Source organism: Rousettus aegyptiacus, unplaced genomic scaffold (genome assembly GCF_014176215.1).
Source record: "Rousettus aegyptiacus isolate mRouAeg1 unplaced genomic scaffold, mRouAeg1.p scaffold_m13_p_18, whole genome shotgun sequence".
NCBI classification, from domain to species: Eukaryota; Metazoa; Chordata; class Mammalia; order Chiroptera; family Pteropodidae; genus Rousettus; species Rousettus aegyptiacus.
In genome coordinates this window covers 12015918-12031920 of record NW_023416293.1, presented here as the reverse complement: position 1 = coordinate 12031920, position 16003 = coordinate 12015918, and the positions used below count along the sequence as shown (strand labels likewise).

General features: G+C 52.7%; 1 protein-coding gene across 1 annotated transcript; it reads right to left on the bottom strand.

Annotated features, from left to right (window-relative positions):
• Window positions 1–371: 371 nt before the first annotated feature.
• MTARC1 (mitochondrial amidoxime reducing component 1) lies at window positions 372–15743 on the bottom strand. Its single transcript, XM_016165087.2, has 7 exons — window positions 15463–15743; window positions 12254–12427; window positions 8226–8388; window positions 7179–7319; window positions 4652–4713; window positions 4475–4546; window positions 372–960 (listed from the first exon to the last, which is right to left on the bottom strand). Exons 1-7 carry the CDS (start codon window positions 15726–15728, stop codon window positions 822–824), a joined length of 1017 nt encoding a protein of 338 aa, XP_016020573.2. The 5' UTR covers window positions 15729–15743; the 3' UTR covers window positions 372–821.
• Between the last annotated feature and the right edge of the window lie 260 nt (window positions 15744–16003).

Genomic DNA, 16003 nt, shown 5'->3' with positions numbered 1-16003 from the left:
CCACGTTCAGATATTGGGGGAAGTTTTGGGGACGCACACGAGATACCCGACGCTTCGTCTCCTGGCAGGGAGGTGTTTCCCGACCTTGCTTGTCCCCCCGCCGCTGGTCAGAGGCTGACGGCAATGGGGCTCCCCTGAGCAGGCCTGCCAGCCTGTCATCGCTTCTCCCCCGCAGTCCCGAGGCGCCGCGGGCTCCCAGGGAGTCACCACGTCCTCACAGACACTGGACCGAAGTGACAGGGCCAAGTCCAAGACGACGTGTGCTTCTCGCGTGTTCCCTGAAGGCCAAGCTCTCTACGCCCTTTCAAAACGTAGCCAGGGGTGCGCGGGGGAAGATGAGGTCACAGTGTAGCCTGTTTTGTTTTTTTTTTGGGGGGGGATCTATTTAATTTCCATTGCATGCCCCATGCATGGGGGGATAAAAACCTTCCAGAACATTCCTCTCGCTCGCTCACGCCTCCTCGTTTTCTTTCCCTAAGGAGCAGCAATGAGATGATGGAGATCGGGGCACTCTGAGTCGGCGAATAAAGGAGGAGGAGAAACAATTATTCCATAATCAGTGTTAACCGGGGGGGTCTTCAGGACCTTGTCATTGAGGGGACTTCCTGAGGTCCTATAAGTCATCAAGACTGCGCACCTGTGCTCTGAGGAAGGCCCCGAGAGGAAGCGCTTGGAAATCACAGCTCTCCAGAAAACGCGGAGGTGCCCGCTGCAAAACCCGGGACTTGGCAGGTGTGTTGTTGTTGTTGTTTTGTTTGTTTGTTTTGTTTTTTTGTTTTTTTTTTGGTTTTTTTTTCCAAAGGCATCTGAGAGTCCAGGACCTATGACGCCTTTTCCCGGCCCAGCAGGTACACGGCGTCTCCCACTTTGATGGTCCCTGGGTTTTCCGGAACAAAATACTGTCCAAAGAGAGGCGATTTGCCGTACAAGTTTTGCTCCGAAGGGTCACACAGGCGATAGCTGCAGTAGGAGAGAGATCACGAGTCACAGCCACTCAGAAGCAAGAGCTCGCACAGCACGTGGCTCCTTCCAGGCACAGGCGAGCCCACCCCACAGGGCACCGCGGTGTAGCCCAGCCAGCGAGCACCCACCCGCCACCGGTCTCACGGAACACCGCCCCCCAGTGGACACACTGCAGAAGCGCACCCAATGGCCACAACCCCCATCTTCACCCCATGTTTGTTCCCTTTCTCAGGAGATTAGGTACTTGATGTGTTCTGACATCGGTGGTCACCTTCTTGTTCCCAGACCTCTGCCCTCCTGACTCCTCCAGGTGAGTCACCGGAACCACCATCCTACCCGTCACTCAGGCTTGGAGCCCTGGAGTCTTCCCCGACACCTTTGCCCCCCACAACCCCCGAGCTTGTCCAAAGCCCTGGGGTCCTTCCCACACCCCATGGTTTGAATTCTCTCTGCTCTTCTCCCACTGTCACAGGCTTGCTCCGAGCGAGCTCAGGCGACGGCATTACCTTCTTGACCATCCTCCCTCCCTCCTTCTCCCTCACCCTGCCTTTCCGTTCATTGTTGGCACTGCACTTTCTTAATTTCTCGATCTTGCTCCGGGCTGAGCATTCCCAGGCTGCGACGTTCAGTGGCTCCCCAGAGCCCGAAGAAAAGCATTCCAACCCTTCAGCCCAGCACGCAAGGCCCCTGCCCGGCTGAGGCCAGCTTCTCCAGACCCTCGCCCTCTGCCCCTAACATGTGGATTGCACTGGACACCTGATGTCCATTCCCTCTGCACCTGACTGGCTCAGTAATTCCTCTGACGTGGCTCTGGAATGTCCTTCGTCCAGGTCCCCATGTATTAGAACTCTACCTCTCCCTCCAGGCCCCAACTCAAATGCCACGTCTCCGAGGAGGAAGCCCAGGGCCCCCAGCCAGGAATAATCGATCACACCCGCCTCCATTTTCTCTGCCTGCCCCGTGAACACGCGCATGCTCCGGCTGGTAGTGTCGGGGAGCGCGTCTACTTGCTCTGTAGGACAGGGAGTCCCCGGAGAGCAGAAGCTGGGTCTAACTCCTTTCTACTGCTCCCACCCGACACCGGGCCCCTCCGTCACCAGTGACTGAGAACCATGTGCGAAACGGATGACTGCGCTGGTGAGGAAATTCCTCTGTTGGCAGAAGCATGGACGTCTTTGTCAGGAAGACGCAAGAGGCCCTGGGAAGAGCGAGCACAGCAGACGTGTGGGAATAACGCGGCGAGATCCTCCCCCTCCTCCCTCCGCCGGGGGAAAGTGTGCTTTCAGCTCCTCGTTTCAGCTAACTCCGATTTTACATCATTTCTAAATTTAAAACCTTTTTAATAGAAAGCATGAGTTGCATTCTATCATGCTTAAAACAAGCAAACAAACTATTGCAACAACTTGGTCCTGATTTTGTTTTTCAGATCAGAAATGGCTGATGAGAAAACAGACAGGGTCAATGTGGAGCCTGGTTCCGGACACCCTCGGCTCCGCCGGCACCGTGCGGGCTGGCGGCGTGTACATGTCCACTGCTGAGTTCCCACAGCCTGGGACAGTGCCTGGGACACCTCAGCCATTCAGACGTTGGCTGAACAAACCAATGACTATAAATCCGTGAAGGAAAGCCACGAGCCACCGACCCAGCCTGCCCTGCCTGGACAAGTGCCCCGCCTCGCTCCATGGTCAGTGACCTGGACCCAAGGACCCAGACGGCTCTCCCGGGCCATGTCTCCTCTGCCAGCATGCAACGCCAGGGGCATCTGGGGATCTGCGTCTGTCCGAGGGTGGCCTCTTCAGGACGAGGGGCAGATCAGCTACTGTTATGACCTGGGATTCCTCCTAGCTGCCCAGCTCTGTGGTCTGAGGCTCTGATGACCCCAGGGGGAAACTGGGAGTCTGAGTTCTGCATGTCACACGCTGGCAGTTTATAAAGACCACAGATATTATCTCTTAATTCTCACGGCAAGCCTCGGTGGGGATGGGATTATCCCCACTTTACAGGGGGGCCTCAGGGGAGTAACCACCTCGCCCAAGAGCACAGATCTAAGAGGTCAAGCTGGGACCAGAAGCCAGGCACCATAGCTAGGACACTTCCCACTGGGTATGTGACCCTGGTCATCTATACACCTGAGTCCAGACGAGGCCTGAGAAAGAACCAGCTCTGGTCACCTGGTTCGCAGGTGGAGGTCCATTTCGCTGTCTAGGAATACGAACGGGAAGCTGTGAGGGCGGAGAGGTGGCTCTCGGGTGGCCCCGCCTGCCAGGGCGTCCCTCTGGCGCCAGCCTGCCAGGCCAGCCCTCCCCAGTTCTCACTGGACCTCAGCTCCTGCAGCCACCTCTGCCGCGGGGCTGCGGGGAGGCCCGAAATAAGGTCCGCAGCGCCCCCTTGTGGGGACGAGGCAGTCGCGCAAGCGGTTATGAATTCGGGTGCTCGCCGAGTTTTAGGACTGAAAACTGTATCGTCCCGTACATGCATCTTCTATGATTTTTAAAAATATATATAGGTTTCTGTTGGAATTAACATATCGCAAACTCATCTAAAAGCTCCTTTCTCAGTGCATTTCTCTTCCGCTGAACATGAAACATGCACCCGCTCTGACGGGCAGGAGGCCCGAGCCGCTTGGCTTAGACGGAGGTCCTGCTGCTCGGGCTGCAGTGCCAACGCGACCCGGTAACTGTGAAGCGCTGGGCGCCGGTGACGGCCGCTCGCCGCTCACTCTGCCTGGTTCACTCATCGACTGGCCCGTGCTTGTGGGTCTGGGTGTCCCCACCCAGGGGCACGGGCCCCTTCCCAGGCCTCTCTGACTACCCCGTGAAGGTCCGCGGAGAGAGGCGTGCTGGACACGCAGCACGTGGCGTCGGAAAATGCCCCGAAGCGACTCCAGGCTGCTTCTCCCCGAAGCCGTCAAGTTCATACAAGTTCATAGACTAAGACGACCAGTGACCGCAGCCTACGTGGTCACTGTGCGCGGTATTCTATCGTCTGTTTTTTAAATCATATTTCTTGCCTCATTCTGAGCAGCTGGAGAGGTGTTACGAGCCCGGTTTTCGCAAATAAAGAAACGGAAACTGTAAGAAGCTAAGCGACTTGTCGGAGTCCCACAATGAGCAGGTGGCGAGCCACGTTGGGGTGGGGTGCGTTACTACCACTAAATCCTCCCGCCCCTAGCTCAGCACAGCACAACCGAGCACAGGTGGCCGGTGGCAACTGTCCTGATTGTCGCACTATTTATGCCTCCGACAAAACTTTCGCCTCCACAAATCAAACGTGCTTTCTTCTTTCTACTAGGAACAGGACATTTTGGAAGCAACAATGATAACCGCTCGTACTCTGTGGGAGTCAGGGTGGATGTCACTGTTCCTTAAGAAAGAAAAGACCAGTTTCATCTTCAAAGTTTCCGGGTAGCAGGCAGAGCTCCCCTGGCTGCACGGCACCCCATTCGCCCTGAGACCGGCTGTGCCCATGGTCACATCTCGCCCCCTACGGATACTCGGTCTCCCGTTCCTACCTCTTCAGGGTGTCCAGTGGCTCCTTCCTGCTCATGACACCGGTGTCCGGGTCCACCGTGGTTAAAATGCACCTGCGCACACACACACGCACACACACACACACGGAGCGTGACACAAGGAACAAGGTGGAGTGACCTCGGCCTCCCGCCCCCCCGGCCGCGGAGGATGTGCCCCACCTGGAGCAAGCCATCACTCTTCTCAGCTCCACGTCCCCGATGAGAAGCTCGTTCCACGAATCCTACGGGACGAAGCACAAGACATCACGTGACCACGTCTGAGCCTGCGGCCGACGCACCTGTGAAGGGCCTTCCCATGAGCTGACACCTCGTGAAGCCACTGACATCAAAGACGGCAGACTGTGCACGTCAGTCCTGAGGGGCCACCCACCTCCCTGTCCCCTCCTCACTCCACCTTGGATGTGTCACTTCACTGACTTGGAACGAAATGCACCCTCTCTTCTCATTTGTCAAACTGTGGTTGAAACTCACCTCCTACGGGAAGCCTCCCTGATTGATCTTCTTTCACCCGAGGGGGGGACGGAGAAGTAAGGGGGCAGAAGGAGTGGCAGAAGGAGAAGAAGGGGTACGGAGAGCCCACATCAGATTTCTTTGTGTGTGCCCCGAGGTGGACGAGACCCTTAAGTCAGGGCAGACGTGAGTCTCGCATCTCCCCCGGCCAAATGTGGAGAAACCAAGAGCAGCCACAGCCTCTTCTCTCTGCATCCCCCACTGGGGTTCAGGAAGCACCCCAGCTCCTGCCTGCAGCTGGGGTCCCCGGTACCTACTCCTCAGGACAGATCAAACCAGTGGACTGCACCCCGTGAACCCAGCAGGGGAGATAGGTCACACATACACGAAAAGCAAATGATCATTATATTTTTTAAAAGGTCCAGAAAAAACTATAAAAAGGGCCGAGAAGTAGCGAGCGTGTGCTGATAGAACCGTGCGAGCAAGAACTGTCCCTGCCATGTAGACAACAAGTCTTCATGCTGCTCTGGTCGGGGCAGGTTTATGGAAAAGGTGGAATCGGAACTGAGCCTTCCAGGGTGGAGATTTTGAGGCGCCCGAAAGAAGGGTGAGGGGACCCCGGGAAGTCCTTAGAAGGAAGGACTCGGACATCTGTGTGGCCCTGACCTTCTTACCCTCAGAAACAGAAATACCAGGCACCTGAAGGCAAAATCTTCAGGTCCTTCGTTCATCGCAAGCCGCAGACAGAGCTCCGGACTCAGGATTTTAACTCTAATAGTGTTATTCTTGAGCTATGTATGGCAGATTTTTTAAAAATCATAACGTGGGTCTGTCTCTCCACTGCAATTTTCACAGCAGCCGGGAAGGCTGGGCTCCTGTTGACAGAGCAGCCCCGGCCTGTCCTGCATTCATTTCTCCACCAGGGGGCACTGTGGTCATTTAAAAAAAAAAAATCCGAGAGGAGAGAAACGAGGATTCCAGTTAGGAAAGTAATTGGTTATTAATTCAAGAACTATTTCCAGGGCCCCTTTCCTATGCAGTAGAAACTGTTAGGAATTTATTCACAGACAAATAGGTAAAAATGCCAGAGGGCGAGAATCCATTCGGCAAAGGGGAGGAAGAGGAGAAACTAACGTATGTCAAATGTCCCCTGTGGGCCCAGAAGTGTGTTAAACGCGGAAGAAGAGCACTCGGAAGCCTTCCCACCGGAACGCATCGGCTGGAGGCGACAAGAGACTCCATCGGCACAAGCTGGGCGGAGCTTCAGAGCAGAGAGGCATCTCCTCTAGGTCTGGGGACTGGCTGGCTTTCCGGGGGAGGGGACTTTTCCTCTGGACTTTCAAAGAAGGCCGGGAGTTTCTAAGCGGGTGAAGGGCAAGATTCAAGGTAATCAGCACGGAAGGGAAGGAGGCGAGGGAGCGAGCCAGGGAGGCGACCCGAGGCGTGCCGGGCAGCGGCGTCAGCACGTGCAAAGGTCCTGGGGTGGGGGGTAGGGCTGGGCGGCCGGAGCAGGCTGGGAGAAGGGGAGAGTGGCAGGAAATGGAGCCCAGCAGGGCGCAGGGTCATGTGGGACTCCCCATAAAGACCCTATATATATTTTTTTACCTGAAGAGAAATGGAGACTCGTGAGAGGATTTGGAGGAGAAAGACATGATGTGCCTTACATTTACAGGACGACCTTGACCTACGTGTTGAGAATAGACCATGTCTGATGGTGGGGTCGGTCAAGGGCAGAAGCAGGGCGACCGGCCATTGAAGAGCAGCTATCGCAATAACCCAGATGAGCCAGGACGGCGACTTGGCCCTGAAAGGGGCCGGAGGAGAATGGGAATGGAACGGAGCCACCAAGTCACAGCCACTATCTGAATGTGGGAAACGGGAGAAAGCAGAACAAGGCGGGTCCCAGTCTGGGGGTGCCAGCGGGTCCTCGGTGCGGAGAAGGTTTTGAAGAACAGACCAGAAGCATGAGTACGGACAGAGGTTGCGACAGACGTGGGCATCTCCCCAAATCCATACGTTAAAACCGCGCCCCCCACAGCCATGCTGCAAATGCCGGTCTTCCCAGGGGGCCATTGACGGACAAGAAAGCCACCTTCCCCCAGACCCAAGGGCCAACACATAACGCATCTTTCGGAAGAATCTAATCTAATCTCAAAGTCTCATACCTTGGGGGGAAAAAAAAGAAAGAAAAAGAAAGTTACATCCAAGGAAAACGGGCGGGGAACCACATCCGTACCTCTGCGTAGACGCCACACCCTGAAATGACGATATTGGGCCTGAAGTTCGCTGCTTTGACTTTCTTCTCCAGCCTGGAGTTGAGGTCCGCCAGCGACGCCTGGGAGAGGATCAAGAGCGGGCTGGCGTCCGAGTAAGCGATCTGGTGAGGAGAGCGGCCGTCATCGCACACGGCGCTAGACCTTCCATGGACCCCTCCCCTCCCGCCTCCCATGTGCACACAACCTTTCTAAGGATTTCTCTAGTTTGTTTGTTTTTTTTTCTTTATAGAAAAAGTCACAGTGATTCAGTCGCTCTGAGGAGCCTTGCGGGTAACAGGGATTACATGATAGAATGAAGAGGACATGAGCTTAGGATCCTAGAACGAGCTCCTAGCAGGTGTCCTTGGGGGAATTCCCTCTCCTTTCCTAAGCTTCGAGGTTTTCAGATGGTTAGCAAGGTGGTTGGGTTTGATGGCCTCGTTACGTGCGATCACTGATTCTGTGGACGTTTATTTTTTATGCTGCCTGCAAATCATTGTCAAGTACTTTTGCTGACTCTGATTTTTTTAACGGCCCCGGGGACTGAGTTTCACAGCGCCGAGCTGCCAGCCCTACTGTCACGACGAGTCCTTGCAGCCTTGTGGTGTTAAGGGCTGGTCATTTTAAGTCTGTGGATCTCCATCCCACACTCATTGTCCTCATTGCATTCAAACTGTGAAAAGGTTGGACCCCACATGCAGTGACAAAACAGAGTGAAAAAGATCCTGGCATAGAACAGTTCTGGAACCCAAAGGGCACCGGAAGGCTTCTGTAAATAGGGAGGTAGGTGTCCACGGGCGACTATGAGGGCGCCACCCCCAAATCAAGAAGCACAGACGATGTTCCCGAGGGAAGGGCTTGATTTTTGCCTGTGGGTATTGCCTGGGGGTCGCCTGGCAAAACAAGATGGAGCTCCGCAGAAATGCACCCCTACCGGATGGGCTGGAGGTAGACAGTGCTCCGCAACCAAGGAAGCCCGCCTCCCACGGGACGCCCCAAAGTCCCAAGCTGAGGGGCCCTCCTCTGACCTGATCTTTGGGCCGGAATACATCGAACATTTGGTGAGGCTTTCTTGGTCGCATGTGAGGCTCAAAATGCACCAGGCGGTAGGGCTGTGACTTCAGGAAGCTGGTGACCCACTCGGCTGCGGCCTCGCCACAGTCTCTGCCCTGGACCTCCAAGCCGTGCACTCTGCGGGGGGTGACGAGAGAGAAGGCTGGGCATGGCTTTGAAAACCTGGGCGCCCTTCCATGTCCTGCCCATGTTGGAATAGCTACACCAAGTTGTGCTGTCCCGGTCATTCCCTAACTGCCAGGAGACATCATTTTAGCCTGGCACCACCTCTGGGAACATCCAGTTTCCCCAAAACTATTTATCAACAAGATGGTCCTGTCCCCGCTGATTATTCTCGGCTTTCCTGACAATTATTCGTTGGCCATGTAGGCATGGGTTTATTTCCGGGCTCTTGATCCTGCTCCATCGAACTATGTGTCTATTTTTATGCCAGCGCCATACCGTTTTGATTATTGTAGCCTTGGAGTATAGTTTGGAAGCAAGAAGTGTGATGCTTTGTTCTTGTTTCTCACAGGATTGCTTTGGCTATTCGGGGCCTTTTGTGGTCTCATGCAAATTTTAGGATTGTTTTTTTTTCCTATTGCTGTGAAAAATGCCATTGAATTTTGACAGAGATTGCCTGGAATCTATAAATGGCGTTCGGTAGTACGGCCATTTGAATATTAATTCTTCCAATCTGTGAACATGGAATACCTTTCCATTTATGTGTCTCCTCAATGCCTTTCATCAGCATCTTAGAGTCTTCAAGGCACAGATGTTCCAACTCACTGGTTAAATTTTAAGGATTTTAGTATTTTTGACATTGTGAATCAGATTGTTTTATTTCTTTTTCAGATCTTTTGTGATTAGTGTTTTGAAACACAACCGATTTTTATTTATGTTGATTTTTTTTATCCTGTAACTTTACTAAATTTTTGGATTGAACAGTGTCTTTAGGTTTTTCTCTATATAATATCATATTATCTACAAACAAAGATATTTTATTTCCTCCTTCCCATCCATTCTAAATTGACCTCCTGAAAGTCAGAGGGTTGAAGTTCACGTCCTATGCCTACGGAGTAATGAGGCCCTTTGATCAATAAAAACCAGGAGCATCTACCTGCCTTACTCTTTTCTGGGTCAAGATGAAATAAAACTAGAATGACCAAAATAAAAATGCCAACATTCATACATCCAAATGCATTTTACCTTGCAAAGTCGTCACCTTGGGAAGCAATAGATTCATTCTAACATTAATCATAAATGACTTAGAAGATGCATGAGAAATGAGCCCTCCTGATGGGAGTCTAACCTCATTTTTAAACACCCCCGTCCCCCCAAAAAATCATCTTACGTGGGTTGATCACCTCCTTGTTCACCCAGCTCAGCTCCAAAAGACTCGCACACTTCCTCCGAACATCAAATCCACCGCAAGAGGGCAGAGATTTCCAGAATTCAGTGTGTGTGAGAGGTCGGCCTGTGTGCATGCGTGTGCATGTATGAGTGCATATGAGCGCGTGTGAGCCGCGGACCGTCTAACATGTTCATTTCTGAAGCATCGCGCGCCGAGGCTGCACTACCAAAATCTAGGGACAAAGGCAGCCTCGAAGGTCACCTTGCTATTAAATGTCTCTTTTCTAGTGTCTGCCTCTTATCTCCGGACTCAAACCCCGACTGCCATCGAAGCCCCTCAGCCTGCCTGCCACGCAGCAGCACAGTGTTCCCTTGGTAGCTTTTGTGGGTGGACGGAGGCAGCAGCGGCAGAGGAGGCGGCTGACAACCATGGTCTTCACTGCGTTAAACCGTCTGCATCCGTCTCTGCTCCTTATAAAAACATTTAAGACATCAGCCCTCTTGACCTGATGCTTGTTTCCATGGCGACCTCTACGCGCCGGTCCGGGGGTTCAAGTTCATTTAAACATCTGGAACCCGAGGCTTTTCAATGAGCGGGATTTTGTTCCTCGTCACCTTCCCGTTTCTGCTGTGTTCTGAGCAGCCTCGGCTGTGCCGCTGGGCCCAGCACGCTGCTGACACACTGTCCCGAAAAATGCAAGGGGAAAAAAGTCCAAACGTTCCCAAAACCTTTGACGGAGATGCATGGACACCAAGTAATAAGCAGGTGTACTGGCCGTGATCACGGACGGCCTTGTCGCCCCAGGGCCCCCAAAACTCATCGGAAATCTTTAAGGCACTGGGCTGATGTTACGATTCCAGATGCCACAAGAGATACCACAAGGGCTGGATAAGAAACTGAGTCCCAAGCATCCTTGACATCTTTGCCCAAAGAGGCTAAGCCTTCTCGTTTTGCCATTTTCAAACCCGTTTCCTGTTTAGTCTTTGAAACACAGGCCAAAGCCCATAAGGGTCCATGAAAAATGTTTCCACACCATTCCCAATGGATAAAAAATTAAACGGAAAAAATTTTCACCACAGCAAAGTCTGGGTGAGTATCTAACCATGGCAGACAAATAGGAACCAGGAGGTGGACAGACGTGAAATACAAATTGTAACGGGTGTGTTAAAAATGCAAACTAAATCAACGAGAAATTACCATTTTCCCCATCCAAATGGCAACATATTTTTTAACGTAATGATCAGGATATAATTAGACAGGCATGCTCATGAACCTCTGGTAGCCACGTACCTGGTTTTGCCATTCTGCAAAAACAATTTAGCAACATATATCCAAAGTCTAGGATCCATACTCTTGTTTCTAACAAAACAATTGTAAAAATTTTTTCCCTAAGGAAATAATAAGAGATATGAACAAAGATTTCTATCAAGATATTTATCAAAGTCTTCTTCCAGCTTGGGAAAACGCTGAAAACAATTCAAATGTTTAATCTTGGGGACAAGTTAAAATGCATAAAGGGCACTCACAGAATGAAATGTTTGCCAATATGAAGAATGGTATTTTTGAAGATTTTCTAAACAATATGAAAAAATACTCAATGCATCAACTTGGTGTGAAAAATATTAGCTATAGAGACAGAAAGAAAATACGTCAAAATATTATTATAGTTATTTTAGATGGTTTTTTTCCCCCTTTTTTTGGTACTTCCCAATTTTTCGACTATGAATATATATTCCTTTTAGAATAATAAAAAAACCACCCAAATAAAATAGAAGTATATTATTATATGTCTAAGATATTATAGAAATTGTATTGGGGTTGCATTTTATGAACATCGGGGGGATCTTCAGATGTTTTTTTCAGTTCACTGCGTTGTTTGATGTGACATTATTGTCTACGACAGGTCATGGACTAACGTTTAGCATTCACATCGCATTTTAATTAAAAGGCAGACACTGTGACAAACGTATACTTAGGCTAAATTTTTAATTTTTCCCATAACGGGATTAAAAAGTCAACTCTGGACGCGACTTCTTAGAGGCAGCCCTGGGTTTGCTGGACTCCTCGCCTCCTCGCAGCCCTTGTGACCCCGGGAAAGAGCTTCTGGGCCCAGGGCCTCCCCGGTGACCCACCTCGCACCCCTGGGTGACTGCAGGTCAGATCGCCCTTCCGGCGGCAGCTGCTCATTTCTATTTTGGAACTTCCTTTTGTGGGACCTAAATGCCGCGCAGGCCACCTCGCCATTTGTGACTCCCGTCCTAACTCAGAGTCGTAGGGTTCCTGCTTTCCAAGCAAAACAGGCCCCGTCCTCTGGTCAAACAGGGATCTAACCTTTCCTCTCCCAGAATTCTCTCCCTCGGTCACTCCCGCCCCACGTTGGTCCTTCAGCGATGTGTTTTGTCCCCAGGGCGTTCTACGCGGGACTCTTACGTCTGTCAACCCCGCGTCGGCCTCCGTTTCTGAATTGCTATCCCGTTCCTCCTTTGTGTAGATCATCACGCTCTTGAGGACCTGACCCCACATCGGGTGCATTTGTCATCGAGGGTTAATTGCCGGTCATCTGTCTCAGGATCCCCTCCGTAGCCGGCACTTTCATGGCCCCGCATGAGTGAATGCGCGTGCCGGGGCCGCGAGTGGCCTCTTCCTTACCTGCACTTGACCACGGCATTCGTGGGGGGCGTCTGGACGGGCAGCAGCAGGTCCTTCGTGTAGGCTGCGCTGAGGGTCAGGGCATCCCCCTCGCAGATCAGGGAAATGAGGACCAGGCGAGGCTCCTGTCGGGCGGTGACCATGTTCCCCTTCTCGTTGATCACAAGCCAGAACCTGCCATTTTCAAAACACAAGACGCGCAAGGCCCGCGGTGACTGGCAGCCGGCACCTGCGAGACCTTCGGCGATGTGCTGCCATGGGCGATTTCCTCCCCGGAAGCCCGGTGCGTGTGGCCTCGCGTGTGCCTGTGTCTGCCTGCCTGCCTGTCTGTCTGCCTGTCTATCCGAAACACCGACTCGGCAGCAGAGCAAGCCTGAGTCTCAGTTCATTTCCGAGGGTCTAAACATTCGGAGCTTCCTGAAGGCACAGACATCAAAGGTGTTCATTACATTTCCATCTCAACGGCCAGACAGTCTGACCGCTTTCCTCGAGCACGGTCCAAGGAGAGGACGAGAATCTATTTTCTGGGAAGACTTTCCGGGGCCTGCGGAGGCACAGTAACAAGACCACTGCTGTATCGGTCACGGAGCTTGGGAGCCAGGTGAGCACCATACGATGCCACACACACCTGGCCAAACCCACCTTCCTCTTTAAAAAAAGGAAAAAAAGCAATGTTTTGATACTCAGGACTGTGAATTTTGCAATTTGCCAAGAGGTCTATTGTTAATAGGGACAACATCTTTTCTGGCCCAATGCTCCCGGTCTAGAGGTCCTCTACAGGAGAACGAAAAAGAAAAGAGGGAGAAATGAGAGCAATAGAGAGGACCATTCCCAGAAAAAGAACAATGCAATCGTGTAGGTTAGCTCCCAGCTACCGGGGGAGCCAAACGCATTGGCGTCTTGGTAAAGCTGGTTCACACTGGATTGAATGATTCCCATTACAGAAGTGATCTCATTGTGCTTTTGGCATTCATAGACAAGAAAAAAACACGGCAGGTGTTTGGGGTCACCACCTCCAGCAGGTCGCCATAGTAGAGGTGTTGCGCGACACTGGAGAGTTTGGCTAACGTGAGACCTTCCCTGAACTGCCCTGTTATCAGCCTTTCACCCTGGGCCTCAGCAGAGCTCTGCCCCGTGCCAAATCCTTGGGACTGGCATATTCTTCCGAGTAATTCTTCTGAGTAATAACGGACGTCTGATCTTTCTCGATACAAATTCGATCGCGTCACCTCTCATGCAAAGGCCCCTCTGTGCTTTCAGGGTAAAATACTAACTCTTCAGCAAGGCAGGCAAGGCCCCTCACGATCCAGATGCCCGCCCAGCCGTCGTCACCTCCCGAGGCCCTCACACCTGCCAGCCTTTCTTATGTTTAGAATTTTTTTTATTGTGGTACAATATATATGACGCGAAATGCCAGGCCTACTCTTAGGTATAAACCCAAAAGAGCTGAAAGTAGAGACTCACACAGATATTCGGACACAAACGTTCACTACACCATTTTTGAGCACATGATTCAGTGGCATTAACTATATTCACAGTATTATGCAACCGTCACCACTAGCTACTTCCAAAAACCTTCCATCACCTCAAACTCTGTACCCATTAAGCAATAACTCCCCATACCCTCCCCCTCCGGCCCCTGACAGCCTCTAACCCACTTCCTGTCTCTATGAATTTTCCTATTCTACAGACTTCGTATAATTGGAATCGTACGACATTTGTCCTTTTGGGCCTGGCTGACGTCATTGAATGTACTGTCTTCGAGATTCATCTATGCTGCAGGGTGTCTCAGAACTCCGTTCCTTTCCAAGGCTGAATAACGTTCTGCTGTGTGTCCACGCCACCTGTTTACGAATTCACCCCCTGATGGACATTTGCGTGGCTTCACCTCTGGGCTATTGTGAACCATGCCGCAGTGAACACCGGTGTGTAAGGATTTCTTCAATCCCTCTTTTCAATTCCTTTAGGTAAATATCTACAACTGCATCAGCCTTTCCCCCAACATACCTGTCTTCTCAAGCCCAGTGTTTGTACCTAGCTTATTCCCTCTCTCTAGAATGTCTGTCTCCCCAACTTACTTGCCTGGAAAATTCGTAATCATTTTTAAAGTTTCAGTTCAAGCTATGAAGTCATTCCTGACCATCCCCAAGTTTCTGATGCTCCTTGGCACTTGTCCCATCGACAAAGTTATCACATAGAACTAAAAGCTGTCGTCTGCATTTCTTGGTCCCTTTCTGGTAGGGTGATGACAAAAATAAGAATATACCACAGTGTCTGGTATAAAAGCCAAGTATTACTATCTGTTGTAATGCGAGTTCAGTATATGTTTTTTTGAATTGATAAGGTAAAATTCCGATGTCTTTTGCCTCTGGGCCTACAGAAACAAGTTCTACCATCATTCAGAGTCTGCCGAATGAATTACAGACTAGTTAGCATTCTTGGCTTCCTTCCCGAAGCAGAGATGAGTAACTCACCTTTCAATTATGCCATGAACTGCCCTCTGTCTGGAGAGCTGGAAGGAAGAAAAGCTACAGCCCCCATTGTCCTGCCCTGCGGGCTGGGACAGAGGCCGCGAGGGCTGGTCGGGGGAAGGACCCGCAGGGCACCCTACAGACAGGCCCAGGGCCGGCCTGAGCCAGACTCAGAGGAGGAGAAAGCCACTCGCTCTGGGCCCTTCCGACCTCTGCCGAATCCCAGGAATTCAGAGATGGAGCCTAGCCTGGTAGGGCACCACTAAAAAAACCGTGATTTTACAAAGCACCACTGAGCGAAAGAGAACACAGGCGAGTTCCCACGGGGTGTGTGGCCGTGAACCTATTTCTTTATCCGTAAAAGCGTGCCCCAGAGAATTAGGGAGAATGACCTATTCAAAAGCACTCCGAGGCTGCAAGAAACTTGAGCATCAACTTGTGTCACCACTCTTGGTCCCTGTCACTCCAGCACCCTGCACCTTCGAGGGCTGGGCTCCCACTCCAAGGCGCCCCAACACGACAACGACTAAAAAGACTAAAGCGCGGGGGACCGATCCCGTCTCAAGGCTCCCGCCGGCCGACCGACCAGTGAGACAGCCATCCCGAGGCCCAGCGTCCCCGCCCTGGGGTCTGCTCTTGGGAGATGACAGGGGGTCCCCACGCAGCCCCTGGTTATTTGTCAAAAACCAAGGGGCTCCGCAGCCCTCCCCCGCCGCCCCGCGCCCCGGCCCCGCGTACCTGTCCCGCAGGTGGCCGCGGCGCAGCCCCAGGGCGGTGCACTCGGCCTCGCTCACCGCCACCCCCTTGCAGGACTTGACAGGGTAGATGTACAGCTGCTGCACGGTGCCCACCTGCTGCAGCCGCCCGCGCCGCCGGGGCCGCGCGCGGCGCCACGCGAGCGTCCCCAGCGCCACCAGGCCCAGCGCGGCCGCCGCGAGCCAGGCGGCCGGGGGCTGCGCGCCCAGGCCGAGCGCGGCCAGCGCCTGGGACACCGCGGCGCCCATGGCCGAGCGGGTCCCCGCTGTCGCGCCGCTCACAGCCCGCGGCAGGTCGCCGCCTGCGGGGACTGCTGGGGGGCGGCTGCCGAACCCCCTCCGGGCCTATCGGAGCCCCGCGGCCTCCTCCGGAGGGTGGGTCCTGGGCGCTGGGGGTGGGCGCTGGCGCCGGCACGGGGGTGTGTCCTGCCCTCCCCCGCCGCCGCCGTCTCCCTCGCTACGAGTGGTCGGTCGATTTACATATTCCTGGGTTGTTTATCTAACCTACAAAGATAAAAGGACAA

Excerpts from the sequence above, each read along its gene's own strand:
- MTARC1 (XM_016165087.2), bottom strand. The coding sequence starts at position 15,728 with ATGGGCGCCGCGGTGTCCCAGGCGCTGGCCGCGCTCGGCCTGGGCGCG. Across the intron at positions 8,389-12,253 it reads AATGCCGTGGTCAAGTGCAG|AGTGCACGGCTTGGAGGTCC; the intron begins GTAAGGAAGAGG and ends CACCCCCCGCAG. Across the intron at positions 7,320-8,225 it reads TATTCCGGCCCAAAGATCAG|ATCGCTTACTCGGACGCCAG; the intron begins GTCAGAGGAGGG and ends TCTCCTCACCAG.